This window comes from Grus americana, chromosome 2 (genome assembly GCF_028858705.1).
Source record: "Grus americana isolate bGruAme1 chromosome 2, bGruAme1.mat, whole genome shotgun sequence".
Taxonomy (NCBI): domain Eukaryota; kingdom Metazoa; phylum Chordata; class Aves; order Gruiformes; family Gruidae; genus Grus; species Grus americana.
Genome location: NC_072853.1, coordinates 66,950,129 through 66,975,717, shown reverse-complemented (window position 1 = coordinate 66,975,717; position 25,589 = coordinate 66,950,129). Strand labels below are relative to the sequence as shown.

At 38.7% G+C, this 25,589-nt stretch overlaps 2 protein-coding genes across 9 annotated transcripts in view; one reads left to right on the top strand and one right to left on the bottom strand.

Moving 5' to 3' along the window:
* The window catches only part of INVS (inversin), a 96,414-nt gene extending 76,054 nt beyond the window's left edge, over positions 1-20,360 (bottom strand). For 2 of the 8 annotated variants that reach the window (XM_054814223.1, XM_054814230.1), the window contains exons 1-3: positions 20,242-20,359; positions 14,594-14,763; positions 10,232-10,398 (exon numbers count right to left, since the gene is read on the bottom strand). In XM_054814223.1, the coding sequence (XP_054670198.1) occupies positions 10,232-10,398; positions 14,594-14,699 (273 nt within the window). In that variant the 5' untranslated portion in view covers positions 14,700-14,763; positions 20,242-20,359. Of the gene's footprint in view, positions 1-10,231; positions 10,399-11,774; positions 11,927-14,002; positions 14,122-14,593; positions 14,764-17,176; positions 18,100-20,086; positions 20,111-20,241 lie in introns of those variants that run through there. The other 6 variants (XM_054814225.1, XM_054814226.1, XM_054814224.1 and 3 more) reach the window with 6 other exon arrangements.
* Positions 20,361-20,446: 86 nt separating this feature from the next.
* Positions 20,447-25,589, top strand: part of ERP44 (endoplasmic reticulum protein 44) — a 52,564-nt gene continuing 47,421 nt past the window's right edge. The window contains exon 1 of the mRNA XM_054814238.1: positions 20,447-20,646. Coding sequence (XP_054670213.1) covers positions 20,590-20,646 — 57 coding nt within the window. The 5' untranslated portion in view covers positions 20,447-20,589. The remainder of the gene's footprint in view (positions 20,647-25,589) is intronic.

Genomic DNA, 25,589 nt, shown 5'->3' with positions numbered 1-25,589 from the left:
ACCTAGTTCATTCAAAGTATTCTTATTTAGGCTTTTTTTCCCCCCTTTTATTATTTTAAGAGCTTTTCTTGTTCTTTTTTTTTTTTTAATCTTTAACTATGATGGCTAAAAACCACAGTGTTATACTAGAGGACTAGCTGGTGCCAAGTAGTGAAGAAAAATTACTATTATTCTTCATTTCTAAGCATATCAGAAAAATTTGTAAATGTCTTTGTGTAAGTATTAGACTTATTAACCCAATAAGCTGGCTTCCCCATTATTATTCCTGAGTTTTCTTCTGCAATACTTATTTATAATATTTGGTTTATGATCACTAGTCTTGATAAGTGTCAATCTTTCCCATCCATAGGATCAGAATCAGAAATGATATACCTCTATGTTTTTCAAGTTGTGTCCCAGGAGACATGCCTCCCTGAGAATCATATCTGAACATCCTTTACACACAGCAAGAGTTAATCCATTCATCCTCACAAAAACCTTAGATGTATTTATTCTTGTTCTACTTTTAAATTGGGTTTGTAACCCTCGCTATTAAAACAAAATTCTTCAAAATATGGATGCTACAATCACGGCTACCAGTCATCAGCTGCCCCAGGTGAGTGGAGATCACCACTTCATGGGCATGTAAAAGAGAAGACACTACACTTAGTCCATCCCTTTCCGCGCAAATATAGTTTACTATGTAGGATTTGTCTGAATATGCCACAAGTGCTGCCGCTGCAAATCCTCTCTTTAAACCTCCCCCATCTACCTTCAGCTTTCGCTTCTACTATTCTATATGGGGAAAAATAGTGTTTTGCTATTAGGAGTGGAAGTAGCTAGAAGCATTCTGTCTACAGCAGGCTACAGAGCAAACTTGTCAGATATTTACAGTATAATGCATTTTAGTGCCTCAGCCAGCTTTATTTGTTCTCCTTCACAATCCAGTCCTACCCAAAGACAATGACAGACACTACGTCTTTTGTTTAGCCATGTGATAATTCCTTTGATGCTCAAAATGACTGCTGCAAAGTAGGTATATTCAGGGAGGTAGTCATAAATTGCAAGCAGTATTTTCAGTTTATAAGAAAAAGCAAGTTTAGTAACCAACAGTTACTAAAATAATTTAAGAGAGTCAATTTTACATGTGCCATAACCTACTGACATTCATACAATATTTATCAGTGCAGTCTGTATAGGGACAGAGTCTGATCTTTAGCTATTCTGAAATTTTGATCTTGAACTTGAAGTCAAAAGAGCTACTTTGGCATGTACATTTTTGCATAACCTTGTCTTAAGCTGTGATTTTTCTACTAACATAAAACCAGTGAGAAATCAGATACAGATGCCTTAGTATCTGCTATGCAACTGAAACCTGACTTGTAGAACAGTATTTCTACAGTTTTCTCTTCTGCAGACGAGAACTGGCTGGATTTTAACCCACGATTTGACAGTAGAGACTTGTGATTGCTGGATACCACTACAGTGACTTAACACTTAATGAACAACCAACAATATGCATGTTCCTGCCTTGTTGCAAAGAATGACAAAGGGTGTAAGCTGAAAATACATTGCCTGAAAATATCACTATCATGTATTTGTCTTGCAAAGTAAAGCCCAAATCATGTTCTCCATACCAACAAAACTATTGTCAAGCTTTTACAGAAACCTCGAGTACCCACAGGAAGCTGAGTTCCAGCTGGCTTCAATTATGCTGCTCTATAATGTTTGCTAAAACTGACTTGGAAAGCCTTCCTTCTCCTTCACATCTGCAATGCACTATTGAGTGAAGATACAGAATGCACTATTGAGTGAAGATACAGAATTTCTGAAGTTGAAGAATGTACAAGGCAGTGTTCTGACCATTCTCCTAATATCTAGTGTTGCTTCATTTCCCAGAACATTTTCAGACCAATCATTTCTCTCTCTAGCTACATGCAAAAGAGCTTACACTGATCTCCACAAGATGCTTCTATCTTGTATTATTTTTTGTGTATGAACATGTTCCAAGCCACTCTGAACATTTCAGTGGAGAAATAGTGAAATTTAAGATGCTCTGGAGTTATCTTGGAATGCTGAGTTTCATAAGAGGAGACCAATACTTTGATTTCAAGATCATCATTTCATATTTTAGTATTTTGCTCACTGATCACTAAATCAAGACAGGTTCATGAAGAAGCAAATGGAAGTATTAATGAAATCTGAAGGACAGTCTGTAGCAGAATTAGAGACATACAAGATCCTGAAAGAAAGCCCCAGCTGCTATTTATCACACACCAAAAACCCTTCAAAAGGGTTCCCTTGCCCCCCCTCAACAAAAATGGAACACTGCTAAATTCTTACCTAAGGTTTTAAGAATATTTTTCATAATGTCAAGGTTGATTTAGGAAGTTCCAGCCCTGCAAAGTCTCTGGCTGCTTTATTATTCTTTCTCAGCGGTGACAGCACAACTTTCTGGGGAACCATATTGTAATCAGATCTCTGTAACAATGTGAGTTTTTTCTTACTAAACTTTTCCTGTAGCTATTTTTAACCATTTCACTTAGGTTTATAGCACAGATCAACAGTAGCATCACCACAATCAACAGTGAAAAGCATTTGGGAGCATGAGGACTTGTGCTAAACAGGCAGAAAATGAATCATTACTTGATAGAGTTCATTTTCTGCTGACACACTGAGCAGTTCCACAGTTGTGAAAAGGGGTCAGGGGAAGGCCATGGGCAGGACCAACTCTTTGGTAGCTAGATCAGCTTATCTGTAATACAACACATACAAATCACATACAAGGAACTGCACCTTCTGCCTTTGAGCATCTTCAGCTGTGTTCACTAGGAAGAATCCTTTGTTCGGGAAACTAAACGTTTGTATCACAGTTATTGTCTGTGGCTTAATTAAATGCAGAGGAAACCATAGTCCTGCATGTAAAAAAAAATCACCTCTTCTGGCTGGTTGGCCAACATTCCTGTTTCACACCTTGGTTTGTTCGGATTTTTCACATTTAGTTAAATTGTATATTCATAAGAAAGTATGACAGAATGAATGTAAAGCTCATTCATACTTCATGAACCCATATGCACACAATTAATATTACTCGTTATGAGCTCACGCTTAAGAGACACTATCACAAACAATTACCAGCCTAGGTAAAAAAGAACATGAACTGTACACCATCATCTCTGAAAGGCACCGTGATTATTTATTTTCATTATATAGATTGGGAAAGTTAGAAGTGCATGTACTCTTTTATGCAGTTCAAATAATGCCTTATGAATGATTTGAGAGACTATAGCTCTAGGAAATACATCTTGGAAAAGGTAGTGAGGGAAAAATGTGTAAGTTTGCTCCTAAGCAAGTTTTATTTAGGAGCTTTTAATACAAACATCTTTTACTTGGACAAGAAAGGGGAGGTAACCTTCCGGTTTTGGGGCTGGCTTTTGGACTACCCTGATTGTACTCATTAGATAAGACTTGGGAATAAGCTTTCATAAAATAAGTGAACTAAAGACTACCTTCCATTTCTAATTTTCTGCCATGTCTTATCCTTCCACAGGATGTCTTTTCTTACTTCCTTACCTGTATGGTTACTGTTGAGTATACAGGAACAACCATTTTTTCTAGTTTAAGAAAAGTTACAATTAAAGATCATTAAAATATACCTTCCCACTTTATACAGAATTCCTAACTGCATCCTGGATGTACTGTTATTTATCAATAACTGTGTCGGCAAAGAATTAATATAACCTACAGAATATTTAATGCTTCTAGATAACGAAAGCCACATTTTCCCACTGGGGTGGTATTAATCTTCCTGAAGCCAAAATTAATATCCTCCTGACAGTTAAGCATCCTGATAGATTATTTTAAGTGCATATTATTAGCATCCAACAATAAAACTATTGAATTTTTTCTTCTATCCCTGTTAACACAAAGGGCTGTGTTTGGGGAATTCACAGAGACTGTTACTTCCCCAGAGTAAACAGATTGCTAATAAGCTATCATCCTCTATGAGAAATTCTGAAAGAAGTAGGACTGGTTTTTTCCTTATATTAAACTGGAATTAATGAAAGATAAATGAAAAAATTATATACAGGTAATTTGGGTAATGTAGAAACATTTCTGCTCAGAAGCATCCCATGTGGGAGTTCAGGCAAGTTGCAATTTCAGACTAGAAGCAAATTGCTATCAGAATGCTTATAAGTGAAAATGAATGTCTGTAGTTGAACTGCAATCCCAGTACTCATATCTGTCTTCACAGCATGTTTATTTCACAATAATCTAAGTTCTACCAGCTTAAACAATCTGCACCCACATAGTAATACAATTCCTCAGTGTGAAATTACTGGCAAATTATGTTGATGATTTTACTTCTGTTACAATCAGTCACTGTTTCAGGTCCCAGTAAATTACATCCATGTTTGTGAAGTCACAACTGTCCTCTGAAACTACTATGGCAATCTTCACAGGTGCACTCCTGCAATAATTTTTATCATTTTCTGGTAGATTTGGATTTTGGAGGTCTTTTTTGTTTGTTTTTTAATTTGAATTTTCTCAAGTTAATGACTTGACCTCTCCTTTTTTTTCTGTTTGTTTTGTTTTGTTGTAAAGGTGTGCACCCTTACAAAATTGCTTGAAAGACATGTTCATTTAACAAGAGAAACCAAACCATTTTACCTTAATAATGGAATAGAACAAAACCCAAGAAGAAAAACCAAGTAACTTCATTTACATGGCCTTCTGCCTACAAAGACTGAAACATCTCCATCATAAGGCTGATGAAGAAAAGATAGATACTACAAAAGATCATGCCAATGAAGATTCGAAAAAGATGACTTGCTGAAAAAATGTATGCCTTGGGTGAGATTCATTTGTCACAATTTAGACATCGACAACATCAAAACCCACATCAGTCAGATGCCTAAAAGGATGACTGAGCAGGTCAGTGTGTCCTAAGGTACTCATCTATACTTTAGGGTGAATGAACTGCACCCTAAAGTGCATTAACTTTAAAAGTGCTCTAGATGACTAGCTCAGATGTAGATGTCTGCAATGTAAATTTCTACAGTTACATGAGATTATTCTCACCCCATAATCTCCCATTGCATTGTAGTATATTTTGAATATTTTCCATCAAGACAGAAGATATATTTGTTACATTTGAGCAATGAGTTTAACTTTCTAGCACCTTATTCATGCTAAGAATCCTTTTTAGACAAACAGATGTGTAAAGCTTAAAAGCTGTAATACAAAGGATGTCTATTCACCAAATGGAAGATTTATCATTAAGAACATAATTATTATCATTAAGCAACCACTCAGTAAAGGTTATTATATCAATGTATAACCATAGTTGTTTTCAAAAGGCATTGCTATTTCAAATAGTATTAAGAGCTGAAATTTCTGACCCTACCTTATTAACTTCAGGAACTCTCTGCAAAGAAAAGTGTGAGAACACTTACACTTAAGCTGCTATCAAAGAAAGGTGGCTAGGTGGACCAATAAGTAAGGGAATATCCTAATTCTTACTTCTTGCAAATAGTCCAGAATGACACTAACAAAGTCTGAGACAGACAGATTACAAGAACTCTTTGTTGAGAACCTGATAAATCTTTCCAGATAACTATTGCTTTGTAGACATGCTCCAGTGACAAAAGCCATTTGGATGAAGCATGGCAAGACAAGGGTGATATAGCAACTCTGAGTTCTCAGACCTCCATTTCCTCATTAACTGGTAAAGATGACCTAGCTATTAAAACCGCGTTAGATAGGGTTACTGAAATCATTAGATCACCTTCACTTTTTACCTGTGTTGAAATCCTTGGAACTGACAGAACATGGAATAGCATGGGTCAGTCTGTCTAGCTACGCTATTAGAAATATTTTTGAGAGACCATGAACAGCATTTATAGTAAGTGCAGAAATTTTGATACTGTTTATTGATATTCAAAGCAAAACAGAGCTACTTTGACAACTCACAGTTCTGAAAAATTACTTCTGGGACACTTGTGGGATGATAAGCAAAAGCACTTGATTGCGACAGAATACCTGGGAGGAGATCAACTACACAACTGCAAGTAACAAAGTAACTATTTAAAAAGGGGTTAGAGGTGCTATTAGGAAAAAAAGAAGGATTAAGGAACTACTATGAGACTATCACATCAAATAATGTCTTGTATGACCATATGGGTAATGCTGTAATCATCACCTGTAATTGAGGAAGAACTCTGTATTATCAACAAATAAAAATTTGAATTTTGAACACTGGATGTGCTTGTCAGCATTTGGAAGGACTGAAAGAAATGCTTTTATGAAATAAAATCCTTATGCAACAGTCATAACAAATATGACGGGAGCAAAAGTTGTCTGTTATTCTGCAGACAATAGCTGGAAGTATAAAACTTGCAGAGAGGTGGAAGTTAAAAATAAAATATAATAGAGAGCTGGTATGTACATATGTGTATGTATACACTCACTCACCAATTATAGCCAGGTTTGTAAGTCATATAGGTATAGTCAGAAGCTAGTTAGGCAAGTGTTAATAGAAAGATGCTACAGCTGTTCATTTAAGTCCTATCCAACCAGAAATCCATCCTTGAGAAGGCAGGTAATTAGAGTCCTAATTCATTTTACTTAATACTGATGATTTATGACTGAATTCAGGGCAATGCCACATTTCTGATTGTTTGTTCTGTAACAGGGATTTAAAAAAAAAACAAGCCACCACACAAGCTATTTTACTAGGACTGAAAGGCATGAACTGGCAGTCCCTTTATCATTGAAGTCTCCAGACAGAAAAATGGGAATAGCTTCATCTCAAGTGAGCAGGTATTTCCACTGATACCTTAGCACAGTTACTTGATGATGGAAAAAAAACCCCACAAAAAACCCCCCAAAAAACAAAGAAAAGAACCTTATATCAGCTGTAGTTTTAGCAGATACTGATGGAATGGAGTATTGCAAGATTCTCTGACAGACAAATGGCAAAAAGCATCCTGCAGAGAATGAGACCAATTTTTCTTTCACTAACCAGGATTACTAATGGGAGAGCCATCCTCTTGAATCTAAACACATGAAGGAAGATATTCAGCTTCCCGCTATCCAAGATGGCTAAATCATTCTTCCTGTTTGGCATTAGAAGAATATCTTCTCACAAACTCTTTGCCTCTGAGACAGTTCTGTGGCTCCCAAATACAGCAGAAAACATTTTTTTGTCAAATCAATTGCAAGACTGTTTCAGAAGAACACATGTATAGGGACATGTAAAGGAAGCCTGTAGAATGATAACTTAAAGAGGCTGAAATATTCTGGCAACAAACTCCAGCCCTCAGGATGTCTGTGGCAATCCGATGAGTAAGATGTTCCAAAAGCACTCCCAAGAGACAGCAAAAAATGGCAAAACTCATTCTAGTAGCCAGAGGGGAAGGTTCTTACTCAGGAAACCTAGCTGCATTTTACATCCATCTGCTGTATTTGAGAACGTGTGTGTGTGGAAAAGTGTCTTCTCTTTCCTGCCGCTTCACTGGGTGCATGTAAAGGCCTGTGCATTAACCTTAACTTCTCTCTCCAAAGAAAATGAAAATTAGGATGCAACGCAAGTGCAATTTAGGAATCTGAAACCTCCAAGCACTGTCATTCTGTGACTACAAATGGAGATTTAGAAAGTCATGTAAACCTGTTTTGAAGAAGTGCAGGACAGTGACTAATGGACTCACAAGCTTGAACACAAAAAACCCCCTATAAAGTGGCCATGGTAAATATGTAAATTCATGATTAACCAACATTGACAATAAAACTTTGGAAACGGGTTACCTCACAGCATTTTTCTTTTTCTGTCTGAAAGTCAACTTTCAGCATTGGTTACTGAGGAAAAAAATTTTACTTTCAGGAGAAAAAAAATTAGCCCTTATGTTAGAGGAGAACATAAACCAAAAGTATCAGAGAGGAATAAGAAGAATGCAAAACATTATTTAAACAGCCAAAACTGCATGGAACATGAAGTTGTTTTGAATTTTTATTTTATATATTTTGCAGAAGGCATTCATGGTAAAAATGCAGATCTTAAAATTTTTGTCTTCATTCTTTCCTTATTGACATTTTACACACATGAAATGTTAATTTCATAAGCTGACATCAATAGTGAGTAACTGCTCAGCGGCACAGAATGCAGTTTTACAGGACAGCTAAGCAGTCAGACAAATACAAAGCAGCTGCAAGGGCTGTCTCCTGATCACATTTTCCCACCCCAGCACTATGACGGCACAAGCGTTTAGGTGGCTACGGGGTGAATCACATTTATCTACTGCATTACACAATAAGTGGGTGACTGCATAAAATCTTTTGCTAAAAAAGCATGAGGTAAAGACAGTACCTTTTTTTTTCCAGCTGCACTGCCAACTGAAAACACATCTAAGATGGTCCAAGTATCACATGGTACAAAGTGCCCTTTCATGACTGCAGCAAGACTTAAAGGAAATGGAGAGCACATTAATGGATATTATGCCAAGGCAAAATATCTCATGCCTCGAATAGCTGCAGTACAAATATTCACAATATGAATATACAGACAAAGATTTAAACAAGAATTTATATTGTTTTAATATGCTAAAATGTATTTTAAAAACCTGGAGGAAATGTAATTTTTAAAATTAAGTTTTTAATATGACTAAAAAGTTCATGGGCCTATCAGGTCATAAAATCTAAAGCCTGTATGAACACCAGGCAAACATTATTACATTTATGAAATACCTGTCTTTGAAACAACAACATTCACTGTAAGCTGGTCTCTTAGAAATATGAAGTTAACCTTGGTACACTAGAGACAAGGTTATGATGATGACTGAAATATTTCATCAGGGTGTTGTGGTATGTAACCAAATAGATGAATTAACCTATTTCAACTCAACTATAACCTACTGTAACTAATTAAAATGCTAGTTAAGTAATGTAGTGCATTACTGTACACATTTCAAGAATGCATTCACACTAGTTTTTAATAGTTAACATTTTTACCTAAGGAACTTGTAAATTTAAAATATTAAATGAACACCTAACTGCCAATAAGGATGCAGTAACATAGACCACACAGTCCCTATGAACTCCCATGCAAGTGTAACAGAATGTCATCTCATTATAATCTTCCCAAACGGTTCTCTATTCAATTTCATATATCGCTCCTTACTAAATACCTTGATCATACCATAGCTACCTTTAAGAAAACCTAACTAAAATAAAACAAAAAAAAATTTGCTGAGTGTATTAAAAAGTATATAAAACATCTGAAAAACATGAATGTTATCAACAGGTGACCAGGTATTATATATAGAAATGGTTTGCTATGAAAATCACAGCAGGTACTCTATCTGGTACCAAAAGACACAGCTTACATAGCCAAAACAACTTCAACTTTCGAGCAGTTACAGTTTTAAACATACTATAAGAAGTAAAATAGCAAATAAAAAGCTTTTCCTTTCAGTTTCAGTTTTTAATCTTCTCTGTGGAGTCTTTTCCATAGCTTATGAACTCAAATGTCTTGGTTAGCTAGCCAACCCACCTTTGCTCTTCCCCTCCCATCAGCAGCTTGCTCATTCTCCTGTAACTGTGGACACTTTCCCCCAGCCCTAAACACACTCTAAATTCATTGCAGCTCTGAAGTTATACTTCAAATTACCTATTATTTTATTGCTGAATACTTTCTTCAGCTTCTCTTCAGTGGAACAACATAATAGGGAAATATTATAGACTGAAATTGTAGAAGGAAAAACAGACAGTAATACATTTCCCTCCTGGTCCTGGAAATTATTTGGTACTCTATATTCTTGAAATTCTTAGGCGTGGCATTAATAATTAAGAGTGTATGGCCTTATATCCACTGAAATTAATGGCAACATCCTAAGAAATATCAGAGTGTACAAAATTTGGTCTTTACTTTTAACTGGCTATCCCAAAACAGACAAGGACTATTTTTCCATGTAAGTACAAGTTCTTAAAACAGCAATGAATTATACTGTCTCTGCAGACAGCCATAAATATACTGAGTAAAAACACTAAAAAAAAAAAAAAAACAAACCACAAAAAAACCCTCCAAAGATTTACTTTGGGGTGGACCAAGTTTTTAAAAACCTCATAGTATTATTTGCCTCTAAAATAATGAAAGACTCTAAAGATACAATGTGCTTACTCAATACAAGAAAGTCTCCTTTATAACTGTTGTGAATGCCGCAAGTTCATACAATGGCTGAGCACTTTTAATGTTTACCTTTTGTGCAGCAAGATGCAGAGCAGTTCTTCGGCTACGATCAGCTCTATTAACATCGGCTCCAGCCTTCAGCAATGCCTCTGCACAGTCCAGCCTGTCGGCCAATACACAGTACATAAGTGGAGTTCTTCCAAACTGGTCCTCTTTATCTTTCAGCTCAGAGTTTCCTAAAAAAATTAAAATTATCACATAAAACAATTAAGTCTATGAATATTTAAGAGCAGTACTTTTTATTAAAAGGATACTTTAATTAAAAGTAGTACTTTCTTATTATAAATGAACAGGGTGGTCAAAATAATGGAGTATAAGATAAACCCAAAGTTACCAGTTTTTACTCTATTGTTACTGACATTTATATGACATCGCAAAATACACTTACAGAAAAAAGTACATTCAGAAAACACTAGTTCCACAAACACACCTACCACCAGTCATATTCTGAAGCAGCATAATTATAAATAATTTTAAGAGTTACACAGATCTTGCCTGCAAAGATTACTTTAAAAAATATCAACAGCAAGTAAATCAAATAGTCCTTCTGAAACCTGTAAACACTGTAACTAAAGCAAGCTTTGAAGCCTGTTTACAGCAATGTTTATTTAAAAAGCATAAAGATGTCAATATTACATCAATACCATTATTTTCTCCATAGTGCTTTATAATATGGAAACTACTAAAATACTTCTTGAGCTTTCTTGAATTGATAAGGTTAGTAAGGCAGCAATTAATCTAAATAAGAAGTTTGAGGTCACGTAAAAAAACATTGTATTTCAAAAAAACCCTCAAAACCCAAACAAACCACTATGCATTCTCCACTGCAAAGTTTCGTACTTCTATCATGTCACCACTTAAAACTAGCACCTATAAATTCATGGGTATCAACTATTCTACACATCCCAACTCTAAATACATCTCCCATGTAGCGACGTCATCTACAATTATTCAAAGACCATTGAATTTTAACAGGTAAGTTCATTTTTCTTCTTAAATATTCCCTTGGTTGCATGATTGTTGATGCTTCAAAAGAACTCCAGCAGAGGCATGCTTTTCCTTTACAAACACAATCTTCACTCTCCCCCAGCATATTATACCTATCTACATATCCAGTAATTGTATTCTTAATTATAATTTCTATTGATTCACCCAGCAGAAGAGTCAGTTTAGGACAGTTTAGGAACCTTTCCAAGCTCTTCTGTGAATGCAGATACAGAATAATTCGTTTTGTTCTTCACCCATTGCCTTGTTTTCTCTGACTGTCCCTTCACCCTGACAATCCACAAGTTTTAGAATCAATTTTTACGCCTCTAGCAAATTATAAAAAAAAAAAAAAAGTCTTTTGCTGACCTGCATATACCTTTCTCAGACACAGGTTATGTTTTTTGAAGAACGCGTTCTTGCTCTTACCCACAGTTACACTGCTGTTCAGCCATGCTCACTTCCCTTTGACCTTCCTAAACTTTTTATTTTGTTAAGTGCTTTTGCATTCGCTTCACACTGCAAGCAAGGATTTTACTCTTTAGATCCTCCACCATTTTTAGAGTACCTGACTACAGCGGGCTGCTGTTGCTTATCCGTGTATACTCTCATCAAGAGTTACAAAATCTCACTTAGTAACACTGATTCAGCTCCTATGCAGCCGTCAAGAGAGACTCTAGAGTTGGTTCTATTCTGAGTTCACTGTTGCTCCCTTCTTGCCTAGGATTAAAATCATACAGATGGGTTTTAACACTGAAAAACTGCTAATTAAACCCGTTTGGTGTTGTATAAAACATAGAAAAGAAACCACTGTATTCCCCAAAGCCTGAGATCATACAATTCTAAAACAATGTGATACAGTACTAGGCAACTCATGCAATGTAAACAATTAGCACACTTCTGTTAGAGCACTGGTTATACAATCAACACTTGGCATATATTGTGCTTTATTGTATTTAACCCATAGGCTGTTTAGAAAGTCCTGTAATTAAGCATCAGTACTGGTTAACATAAAGGCACGCTTTGCTCCGAAACCCTCTTTCTCTAAATAAATTTTCTTCTTACCTTTGATTCTGTCTCTTATTGGTACAGGATGTCAAAAGGAACATAATATCCAGAACACACTGTATTATTTCAAACACCTGCTCCTTTACAGTCACACACTATTGGGCAGTAGATTACACATGCATCCATACTCATGAATTATATGCAAACACAATGTATATGTTTGCATACATTCACACATGCTCCACCAAGCTACAGCAGATGGGAAAAGGAATAACCACCAAACAGGTTAGGGGGCTGCTCCAAGAGATTCTTTAACCAGCCTCTGTGCCCCTCCTATATTAATAACTGCATAGGGAAAACTCAAAGAGGAAAGTAATAATGAATTTAGGGGTAAAGACCCCTTCCTAAAAGAAGGAGAAAGTCAGACTTTATGTTACTAGATAGACCACTAGCTACATAATCAAGATGCAAAGCTTGGCTGTGTTAGGAGAACGTTGTTACGCATTCCAGCATACACACACATTAATGCTGAAGTACTGTCCTGAATTAGGTGTTGCTGCTAAAGGCAGTCATGAAGTTCAATGAGTAATATCAATTGCTCAATTTACTTCTGGCATCAAGTTGTACTTTCAACAGTGCCTGGTAAACAGCTAAAAATATTACTCTTTTGCATTCTTCTTCTGCTAGGCAATACTTTCTTTTTGGTCCTGTTCTGCCAAAAGTAAGGTCTGTGTCATATCCTGTCAAAACACGACAAAGTAGAAAAGCCAGATTTTGCAAAGGCTACAAAGATCATGCAGTTTTCTCTCCTGTGTAAAAATAACACACATCATTTTTATTTTGTTGCTGCATGATCACCATTAAAAGAATAGTGAATTCCATATGTGGTTCTAATGGCTGTTTTGTGGTAGATGTGACAAGGTGTACCAGCAACACAAAAATAGCTGTTCCTTTGTGTTTTCAAAATATATCTTTTGGTTGTGAGATTAACAAAAACATATTGAAGTCAGCAAAACCTCTTTGTTGTCGCTTCTGATTGTTAGCCAGTATTTGAAAGTTCAGGCTTTTATCCCTCTCCATATGCAGGCAGAGAACTTGAAGAACCCTGGGTATTTAAAGTTACTTTGTAGTTGCATCCCACAGATTTCTAGAAGTATCTGCATATCAACTGCTCATACATTGTTTATAGAATGTTCTACAAAAGAATGAACAGATAGCATTAAATGCAATCAGTGTACGTTTGAGCCATCATACAACAAAATAAAGTTGAAAGACCAATAAAAAAATTTCGTTTCAACCAGTGGAGCTTCTATAAAGTCACTTCCCTCAAACTTTTTCTCCTGTTTGAGTTAATTCACTTCTAATTGTCTTTTGAGAGAATTAGATATACCTTGTAAAGAAGAACAATTTCCTGCTTTCTATACAGCTTAGACAATAGATCTACATAGCTTACTATCTTGTCTTCAACATAGGTCAGCAAAAGATACATAAAGAAACTTGACTGTTGGTTTAATGTGATCACCATTAAATCCTTTATGCCCATTAAAACTGACAGTTAACAGCATAAATACGGATGAAGTTTCTTAATATTTCCCAGTCCTTCACCCTCACCAAGCTCCAGGAACGGGATTTTCAAAAAAGGTTGAGCAAATAAAACTTCTACAGTATCAGCTGGAATTTCAGAAACTCTGAAAATCAAAGTCTTCGCCTATCACATGACAGCCTTCCAAATGTATATAAGATTGTTTTTGCAACATGGAACATCTACTGCTTTTGAAAACTACTAACCTCGAATGCCACACAATTCTTGGTCAGGGAAGGCAAAATCCTGGGCTTTTTATTGGATGGGATTTTTTTTTTACTTCAGCGTCAATAGGACCAGACTCTCTCCTTGTATTTAATTTGTCCTGAGAAACACTGTTAGTGTATCAGAATCAAAGTAACAAATAGGGCTGGCTCATTTTGTCCCCAAATACTACACAGTGACAAGACTTCCTTATCTATAAAAAATGATCTGTAAAAACAAGTTTATCAAATTTCCCACAAAAGCAATGATTTCAAAAATAAGAATTTGGGGGCAAAATATTTCAGCCCAAAGTACTTCTCCAGAATTTCAAATTCCCTGAGACAAGAGTCCTGTATAACTTTTCTGGTTGTATCACTTAGAAATTTTCTATTTTACTTCACACGCGAGTACCAATCAAAGGCAACATATAATAAAAAGCAAGAAAAATCAGTCCTATTTTCAGGACTACATTTATTCTAGAAATACATATAATCAAGAAATGAAAACATATCTCAAAGATCAGAGCAGTAAGTCAAAACCAAAAAGCTTCAGTTCTGAAGTCATCAAAATACATCTACAATGAAAACATTTACCTGCTATTAGCTTTTGGAGGGTACTCTTATCTCCATTAACAGCAGCAGCATGCACTTCAGATGCTAACGAGGAACCACTGAAGAGGCAGCTTGCTGAAATATTCATACTCTTTCAAGGTATTATCATAGGTCAGATCTGCACCACCAACATTTTTTGTAGGAATTCAGTTCTAGAAAAAAACCAAAAAAACCCACAATAAAATAGAATTAATTTTATAATGAGGCATTAAAATGACTCAAACAATGCTAAAGAGAATAAACTGTTCTGTTACAAACAGATAAGAACAAACATGTTTCTTATTTTGTGAATTAAATCTACCTCTAGCCAAGATTCAGCCAGAAAAAGCCTACGTTAAGGAGATATATACATATCTATATATATTATAGTGTTATTGCCTTCAACACAAATTTCAGACAATAAGCCTTGCAAAAGTCTGAAAATAAGATAGTGTTTATCTACAGATCCGACAGACTGTTCTTCAGTGTTGTCATGCATGCTTCAATTCAGTAACCAATGAAGTTTGTTATCAAGTATCAACTTGATGTATTCCTCCAGTACTTGAATATCTGGTGGTATTTTACCATGATGGTCTATGGACATACGCCAGATAAAGTTTATAAGTTGAAGAAGTATCTTTTATTTGACCAACTGGCAGAACTGAAGTAATCAGATCAGCTTTCTAGACTGTAAGTGTTCTTCAAACCTGAACAGAAGTGGGAAAATGTGTAAGAAAAGCCACAATGAACTAAACCAGAAGTCTGGCTCTATATCCTGTCTCAAACTGGCCAATGGTAGACGCCAAAGAACAAAGCATATATATATATTCATATATAATAATTATATATATGAATCTGATTTTGTCCCCCTCTTCCAAATACTCTCCCAACCTACAATTATTTCTAGCTCAATCATTTCCTGAACTGGACTTGGTTTCTGTGTATTTACTATTCTGCTACTCTGCAAATTCTATTAATTTTTTTCAGTTAATTTCTGTACTATAAACGTGTCTAGTCTCCTAAGATAATGCAAATGTATAGCATCTACAGCATCCACTGGCAAGGAGTTCTGTGCCACAACCAAACACTGTATGGACAAAACATACACTGGCTTTCATCTGTCTTGTCCTGGCTCTTGCTATCTGAGGGCCCTTAATCCTTGTCCTGGAAGGGACAGTAAATAAACAATTCTTATCTGTCAGTAATTTTTAACATATCTTCCCTGATCATATCTTCCTCTAGCTGAAAGAGTCATGGTTCACCTAGCCGTTACCCAGGCAGCAGCATTTTTGTATGCATGACCATTTTAATTGCCATTTTAGGGACCTTTTCACAGGTCTGTTCTAACCCTTTTGAGATAGAAAGAAAACCCCACTAGTTACTCAAGATGTGGGCAAAACATGGATTTGTGCAGTGGCATAATGGCCTTCTCTTCTTTCTTCTCTATTTCTTTCCTAAATCACGTCTACCACTACAGCTGCCTTCCTAGCCTCTTCTGAAACAGAAATGCTACCTTTGCTGAACTACCACTCCCTCAGGATCTCCATAATGATCAGCTCAGGTCCATATAATATTTCAGAAATGAAGAAGGGTCTGCATGCTTCAAAACTTCTTGATTTTCTACAAAAGTATCAAACAGTTGAACTTCTACCTGCAATTCTTACCACACTTCACATTTGGAATGGAACACAAAGCAAGGTGAACAAACAAGAACTGTCCACACCAGAAATAAAAGAGGCAGTATCACTGAATACTGGGAATTTTTCACCTCATCTTCTGTTCCATGTGAATCTAAATATACTCCTTTCGCCATGTCCCACATTTACATCATAGTGCACTTGGAAAACAGCAAGAGGAAGCTATTTTGCTTCAATTGTTATTTTCAACCATCTTTTGTTAATTTTTTCTATAAATTTTATATATTGCTACACAGAATCTCTCGTTACTAAGAGAATTGCAGATGCATACATATCAAAGTTTGGGGAAAATGTTGTTAAAAAAACAGAAAAACATTCACTTTTATGTAAAATTAAGTGAAAATTTCTACAGCAGATATTAAGCATTAAGTAATAATGGTAAAGGCCTTTACCTGCAAACAAACAAAAAAAAAAAGAAGAAAAAATCAAACACAACACAACTTAATGCTCTAATATAATTGTAGACTCTACTTCACAAGCCTCAAACTTCCTTGGAGAGCTGATAAGAAAATTAATAGAGGAAGCTTCATGGCAAATTTAATCACGAGTCACTCACCCCAACCAACTTGCCAACACCAAGTATGTTTGGCATTTGTACCTTTCTGAAGTGACCAGTTTAAATTAGAGTGCAATAGTTACTTGCTTCTACACCAGCAGTGGTGCACTCCATTGAGAATGCTGGTGCGGAAGCATGAGGATGAGCTCCTCACATAACTTTATGAAAGTATTGTTTCTCATTAATAGTTCTGGAGCCATTTCCGGTCATCTGAAACCTATGGAACAATGAGATCCTATCCTACCACTCTCCTCTTCACCTGTGAACCTCAAAATGACATGAAAATGATGATGTTCAATATCTCTTGGAAGCTATGGATGCTTCCACACTTACTGAGTTTGGTGAAACTCTCTACATTTCAGAAAAGCCATCGAACATTTCTTTGACACATTTGTTTTACCACATATGTAGGTGATCCTTCCCATAATCAGAACTGTGTCATTAATGGACTCATGGCTTTGTTGACTTCTAGGAGCAGAGAACAGAAAGGAGTTCAAATGTGACAGGAGGTTAACAACATTTCCACGTTTAGAGCCATGTAAGACAGGCTAACAGTGCCATAATACACCACAACAAATTACAGAAAAGCTCAACTTCACTCGGTGCTTAAGAAAGCCAAAGAAAGGGCAGATGCATACATGACCGTGCAGAGTGGACAGAGCTTATGCTAGCCCAAACAAGCCCAAATACACTTTAAGACCTAAAGCACAATTGTTTTAATTTTAATGTAACAGCACTTCAAACATTCCCAGTGCTAGCTACAATTGTTTCCTTTTAAGGAGGATAAAGAATATTCACATCTTTCAAAATATTTACACCATTCTCTGCTTCCCAAGCATCCTCTCCTCCTCCAGCAAAACTGCTTTTTTGATTTTTCAGGACACATAATTGATATGTTTCATTCAAAGCTAAACTCTTCCTCCCCACCTAGCAGTATAGTTTATGCTTTCTGTTATCTTCTCTACTTTATACTGGATAAAAGCAGATGAGGCATTTCAGATTCAGGCATATTTGAAGAAACCAAAAGGGACAACATGAAACTGAGTGTCAGTTACAAGTTGTTGCAGTGCCTTCCCCCACTTAACCACTACTTTTTTCTCCTTGGTTATTCCTACAGCTATATATATTTGCCTGCTACATGAAGGAAACTACAATGCTCAACTGCAATCTGGACAAGAGAAAAGAGAAGGGAAAAGGCTGCAGAGATGGATCATGTGCTACATAGTTTAATATGCATTTGGCGTACAAGACTACAGCTTGTCTTTAACTTGCCTCCACCTTTTCCTCAAAAGCTTCTTCTGGATACCGAGAATACATCAGACTCTCCGAAACTCTCTACATTATTAAGTGGACCTATATGCACCACTGGAATTTTACACTTGTTCCAATTTTGAGATACTAGTTTTATTCTCCAAACTTACCACATTTTCTTTACATTTTACCCTTCCACAAGCAAATAAACTATAATATAAAACATTCAGGGGCAGCAGTGTAAAATTCAGCAAATACAGGAGAACTTAGTAAAGCACCAGAAGCATCCCAATTACATCAACAATTATATAAAACTGACTGCATACAGAAGAGAATTAATAATGGAAGATGTTCATAATTTCCAGATGAAAAGAAGAGCCACATCTGCATAAAGTGTCAGTAATCATACAGGTGAGAGAGAGAAGCAACTAATTATCTCTACAGCAATTCTCGGTATTGTAACTCCATTGAAAGAGCTAATTCTGCATCAGAGAAATTCTAAAATATTAAGAAGAACTATAAAAGGAAAATATATAACTTTCCTCAGATATTTCTCTCATGTATATGACAGATTAATTGGTATCTGGAGGACTTGTTTGATAACGATCCTCATTAACAAAAAATGAGGCATTTATTCATAAGGGATGAAAAACAATAAAAATCAAGAAATAACTACAAGACCTGCTTATAAAAAGTTACATAATTGACATTATCTGTAACATGCATTGTATTACTGAAATCAAGTAAATAATTCACTTTTTCATCTTTAAGCTAACATATAAAGATTAGCCTTGTCGAGTCACCTGAAATGAAGGGACAGTCATATGGACACCAGGAGCTCTTCAAAGTATGTGAAATTTCATACCAAACTATGTCTACTTTGCATTACACAGATAATCAGAATTACATCATTTTTCTATTCAGCAAAACATGAGGTGGTTAAAATTTAAACAAGATCACTCTATCAAATTTTACTGATAAAGTTTCCAAGTGAAGAATGAGCTGCTGTAAAAAAAATATCGAAGTATTTTTCAAATGTGAATGAATTCACAAGGTAAGATGTTCATTCTACAGACTGAGGAGCACAGGCTCTTAAGGTAGACATAGCAGAACTAATAAAATTTAAGTTCCAATTTCAGACTATAAAGACATGATTTCTGTATATACATTGGTGTTTTCAGCTCATCAAACTAACAGGACAAATGATTTTTGCAGGGTCACCTGTGAAGTCTGAGCCTGTCAGGCTTTCTTTGAAGCCAAACTGGGCTTGGTTTGCCAAAAGCTGATGTAAGGGATTTTCTTTTAAATGGCATTATGCCCCGTTTCACTCTTACACTTCTTGTACACACTAGAAATGTGAAGAACACAAAGTGCAGCTTTCCATGATCTTTTTGAGACAGCTCTGCAAGGCCTCAAAGCATATATATATACACACATATACTGTAAGTTCCAATGTTTTACTGCAGGAGGATGAAGCACTGGATTTTAGGTGTTCTTCCTTTTCAGCATTTAGAACTCAGGAAGTTACAAAAAGCACACATCTGTTGAGGCGTCACAGAATCAAAGTGAATGCTGACGTTCCACTTTAACCCTATTATCAAGCTAAAATTTCCCAACCCTCCCAACTAGCCGCTCCGCCCCCCTCACACAGGGCTGCGTTCCCCTGCATTGCAACAGAAAGTTGCTTCCCCAACTCTGAGGAAACGAAGACCCCACGGCGCACAGCGCCTCAACACCCCTCATCCCCCCTCCAGCCAAAGCCCTTTCCCCAGTCCCGGCGGCTGAAGGGCCAAGGCGGGACCCAGCGACGCCAAACGAAACGTGGACAGATTTTCACGGGCGCCGCCGGGGCTGCTCAACCCACCCGGGCTCCGCGGAGCCGACTCGACCCCCGGCTCAGCAACGGAGCTGCCGCCCGCCACTGCTGAGGGCTGGCAGGGACCCCCCGCCCCGCCCGGATAGAGGGGCCGCGGGACCCATAACGAGCCCCACCGTCCGATCAAGAGCAGCAGAGACTACGGTACTACGGGACGCCTCCCCACCAAGGCGGAAAGGGTTAACCCTGCCTCGCCCGGGCGGTGACAGCCGCCGCCTCCTCCGTCGCCTCCCTCCCGTCCCCAGCGCCGCAGCTGCGCCCCGTAACTCACCTCGACCCCACCCGCCTCCTCATTGCGCCGCTACCAGGCCCCACCCCTCACCGGCCGGGCGGGGCTGGGGCTCACGCGCGGACAGCCCCGGTGCGTTCTGGGATCGCCCCCGCGCCTCCTGTCCCTCCTTCCCTTCCCAGGCGGCCGCAGCAGCAGTTGGAACTACGTTTCCCGGCGTGCCCCGCGCAACGCGGGTACCCGGAAGTGAGCGGAAGTGAGCGGCGGAGGCGGGGAGCGCGGGGCCCCGCGGTGGAACTTGCCCGGGTGTTTCCTGGCGACGGGGGAAGTGAGGAGTCGCCGCGGAGAGTGGGAGCCGCGTTTCTCCCCCTCCCGGGCGCCCGATCTACCATGAGACCCGCCATCTTCCCGCTCCTGCCTGACCCTGGCTGCCTCCTCGTCCTCCTGGTAAGCGACCGGCTCCCCGTAGCACTTCCCTTCCCGCCGCTCCGCCGCCCGGCCCGCCGGGGCCCCGCTGGGAGGTGGGGGAGCATCGGACTGGGCTGGGCGGCGTGTCGGCGGCCGGTGGGCCTCGGGGCTCTTCCCTCCTGGCTGCCAGCGTCCTCCCGCTCGCCCCGCATGTGCGCGCCAGGGACGTGCCTCGGGCCGGGAAGCGGCCCCCGGTGCCCCCGCGATGCCGCCCCTCGCCCCGCCGGGGCCGCTCCGCCGGCACCTGCTCGGCGGGGGAGGGGAGGGAGACGAGCGGCGGCTGCGGGAGAGGCCCCGGTTGGCGGAGCTCGGTGTTGTGGCCGAGGCTGATAGGCTGCGGACCCGGAACGGGCCGGCTGCGGGGCGGGGACGGGCCTGCTGGGCTCGCCGCTCTCCGGGCCGAGGCTCGGGAGCTGCCGTGGGCCCAGAGCATTGGCCTGGTGGCCGGTGGGGCCTCACCCCGGCTCCTCCGCGGAGAAGGCCGGCGTCGTGCCTCCCTCCCCTCTTCAGGAACCGAAGAGGGAAAGCGAAGGCAGAGAGCGGGCCCGGAGGGGCCCCGCAGCCCCTCGGGCGGTAGCGGGAACCGCGGCTACCGGGTAGAAACTGCCTTAACGGTGCCTCTCCGGAGTCCGCTTGTGCTGCCGCCCTTAAACCGAGGGGAGCGGGTTCCCGTGCCCGAATGAGGACAGGGCTGCCTTTCCGTGGGCACGCCTGCGGTGCAGTAACCCCCTCCGAGCTCGGTGGCAGAAGCTGGGGAAAACTTCCTGACCTGTCTTGTACCGTCGTCACATTTATCATTAGTTGTCAGGCTACAGCGTTATTTTTTTAGACTGGCATTACATGCGTGACTGAAGCCGCTTTCTGGCTTTGCACACACAGAAATTCAATCATTGATGCGTGTGTTTTGTGGAGATAAGTTGTCTGTGTTCTAGCTGTTTTTTAAAAATCAGCTGATGTAGTGATTCTTACTTTTCCAGAATCGTATTGGGCCAGATTCTGGACCTCTCGTAGCATAAGTGACTTGCAGAGCTAAAGGGGACTTGTGTGAATAAGTTTAATAGGATTTGGTCGTAAGATACTAATGTGTTTAGTCAATCTATTTTAAACATTTGGGAGGATAAAATTGGCCAGAAATGAAGAAATAACTGGAGGTAAAGGTAGATGGAGCTTTGGGAATCCAAAAGGAAGTATGTAGTAATACAGCAACTGATGAATTATTTAATAAATATAAATATGAGGACAAATACTTATTGAATAGAATAAGCACTTGTTATCCCTTTGAAATGTGCACTTGTACCTGGATAAGCTCTGGTTAAATTATTATAAACTTGCTGTAGTTTTATGGTTAGTAAATATACCTGATTGGTAGAGTTTGAAAAAACACATTGGAAATGTTTCTATATAGATGGCTATTTATAGTTTGTTAGCTTGCTATACGAGAGACTAAAGTGAAGAACCCAGTATTTTCCAGTCACATATGTGAGTTAAAACAAAAAGAATGTTGCTCATATGCTAGGTTGGTTTTTACCATTGTTTTAAGTACAGACTCCAATGAGCAAAAACAAGGAATGTGTACTGTTTTAAAATGTCATTGAAATGAGCAAGTACAACTTTGAAAAATTGGACATGAGTTAATGAAAGCATTTTTCTTTCTTCGCGGTACAGTTGATCAATGCAAATTTAATACACATCGGTTATCTATACGTGCCAAATAGGACATGGCCAAGAATCTGAAATTTCCCCATGCTTTAGTTGTTGTTTCTTTGTGTATGGGTCACTTAAACCAGTTTCTAATGTGTTTAAAAAGATCTGTATACATAAAACCTCAAGAAGAATGCAGGTCAGAGTTGTTACTTAAAAAAAAGTATCACATTATCTGTATAATTCTTCAGCATCGCATCATATCAGACATGGCCCTGTATTGTAAGGTGCCTAGTTACATACTTTGATCAATGAATCATTCCTTTTAGTAGATTTCTTAAGACTTTTGGAAAAGTTGTTCAGAGCAGACTGGGAGTGGGAGGGATCCTTTTTCTTTAAAATAGCTGAAAAACTCTTTTACGAAGTATGGTGTCTGTCTATTTTCTCATAGTATTCAGAGAATGTGGTAGGGTGTACCGGATTGGCTCTAAAGTTCTGGTAACTTTGTTTTTCTTGTTACTGACAGCCGTGAATACTTAACACCAGCAGCATAACCATGGTCTTGGTTGGTGAGGTTTGGGAGAGCCTTCTGCTCTGCATCCAAAGGATGTGCCATCTAGTAGAGCCTCTTTGAGCATGGCAGTTGGCATATTTTTGGATAAGTGAGCTTATTAGTGTTATATCAATGAATGGTTCCTAAACCAGAATACAGTGCTACGTAGCTGTGAAAACAGCATACTAAGCTGGTCTGGCTTAGTAATAGCAATGAAGTTAAAAAAAAATAATTTAGATTTCCAGACTGTTGGATAAGCATATTTCTCTTCTAGATGGCAAATTAAAATGCTGCAGGAGGAAGAAAAGATACAGTGTCAATATCAAAAAAAGTTATTTTGTCTAAAGAAGTTTGACAGTAGGATATCATCAAAATTTCGTGGGGCTTTGAGCCTCTTTCTAATATTATTCTGCCTGGTCTCACTGAAGGTTGGGTTGCTAGGATGGAGATTGCAGCTCAAAACATTACAGGGATACCTACCAGTCCCAGCACAACCCTTATCTCTTCCAACTTTTCAACCTCATGTGCTAGCATTGTACTGGGCTGCTAGGAGATGAAAAGGGACTGGAGAGAGGACAGGGGAAGTACAGGCTGGCATGAGCCCTGCCTCTGCAATACTGGAGCTGAGTGGAAGGGCAAGCAGCACACAGCACAGGCTGTAGAGGATCGTCTACAGCTGATCGGAAGACTGGAATAAGAGATGCATAGTAATGTCATGTGGCCCCTTGTGCTCATAGATTAAGATGCTTCTGCCATGTTGGTATATTGCTTAATAGTGGGTAGGACAGGTCTTTAAGATGAATCCAAGACAGTGAAATAAATGCTGATGGGACAGTGGCTCATCACGTTCTCCTCTAAGGCAAGGTGTGGTTCTTTGGCTTTGCTCTAACCAATCATTCTGTATGTTTGCCTCTACTTGCAGATGTGTGTACTTCGCCTCTAACGAAAATTCTAGAACAAGATGCTGTTGCGCATGGTGCTTCTGCATATGTATGAAAGACATTTGTCATACTGCTTAGTTATTCACTGGGAGGTTCATGCGCAGTGTCCCTGAGGAGTAGATATGACTAGGGGAAACCACCAACTGATAGTGAGGGAAATGAAAGAGGAAGTTCTCTGTAATTTTTTATTTCTTTTTTTTTTCTTCTTTCCCTCAAACAACTGTAAAAGGATTTCACAATTCTTGCACTTCGATCTGTGGAGGTTTATTAGATTTCAAAGCACCACTACTATACCTCTTCTTTGTAGCTTGTTTGGAAAGGTGTTGTGGACAAACTGAGAACACCTACTTAACATATTTGGCAACATCTTTGGAAGAGCATATATGTTGTCTCATATTCTCAGAATGTGAAATGTTGGAGTGTTTTCTGAGTTTTAAAGCATACCTAGTTTTCTAATAAATAGTAGCTTCTCTTCACTTGGGGTTATTACGGAAGCCTAGTATATGTTCCATTTATGATTCAGTAGCCCTGCTATGGATCCTCTGCCCTCTGAGTTGATAGAGTTTATCACTGGCAGGTAATATTTAGTGTTACAGGTGGTCTTAGACTATACTGTTTTATATTTTTAGTGAAGCTTTCAAAATGCTAGTCATATAGCACTGTAATTGCAGCTATTAGGAGCAGTAACTTGAGGCACTAGTCAAGGAGCTTTTGATTTTCCTATTCAACTTTTAACTGGGTAATATTCCTGTTTCTTGTTTGACTGCCACTGCCTTCTGTGTCTTGTTAATGTGATGCCAAGTACCCAAATAGTGAAAATAAAATGAAATAAAATTATGTCTTTTAACTAAATGTTAAATGCTGTAGTAAGTAGTAAGTTGCCCAAAGAAAAGTTAAACTCTGTACATTTTACAATGTGTAGAGCGTATTTCTGTGCATTTGCCCCTCTCTGCTTGTGTATTAACAAACAAATTTTATAGTTGTGAATCCCACTTAAAATGTAATATTCTGAATTTGAGCACTAGTCAAAGATTGTAGTTACAGGCAAATTTTAGCTCACTGAGCCTTATATAATGAAAGGGGTTCCCCCCAAGAGTAGCATGGGAGTTCTGAGTTGTCCATCATCTGTCATGCCTTCTAAAGAGTGAAATAGCAGTTAACTGAGGACCTTTCCCTAGGTTAGGGGGGCAGGGAGGAGGAGCAGGGGAAGCTTAGACTCTTGCTATGAAGAAGACTTGCATTCTTCTTGCTCTGCCATGTGATGGGCAAGCTTCCTGTTTGGAGTGCTCAGGAGGAAAGAGAGGAGAAACTGAATTGATTATTCAAACAGAAGACTCAGACAATGCCGGAAAATGTATAAATGAGTTATTGACAGTAGGATGTCAGGGATCGTGTTGCTAGCAGCTGAAGAACTCTGTGGTGACACACTCCTTAATTTTCTTTTAGTATCCTTACTGTTCTCCTCTGTAATCTGCTTTGATTTTTTTTGGCAGGACAGCTTTCTTAAGCAAGAGACTGATCTTCATACTGCTTTCCTGGGAAAGTAGAATTACCACTGGTTATTCTTATACATGTCCAGCAGTTATCCTCTGTGTTTTAATAAAACCTATTTCTTTTTGAAGGATTTAAGGATTATATGCTGCTAATCAGGAGGGCAAATTGTTCACCTTGCAGGCTTTTTTGTAAGCCTCACTTGTATAGTTTCAGTTATTTTGTTTGCTCGAAGGGAGGGAGTTGTCTCATGCAAAAACCGAGTATACAAATGTACTGTAAATTTTATACCATAG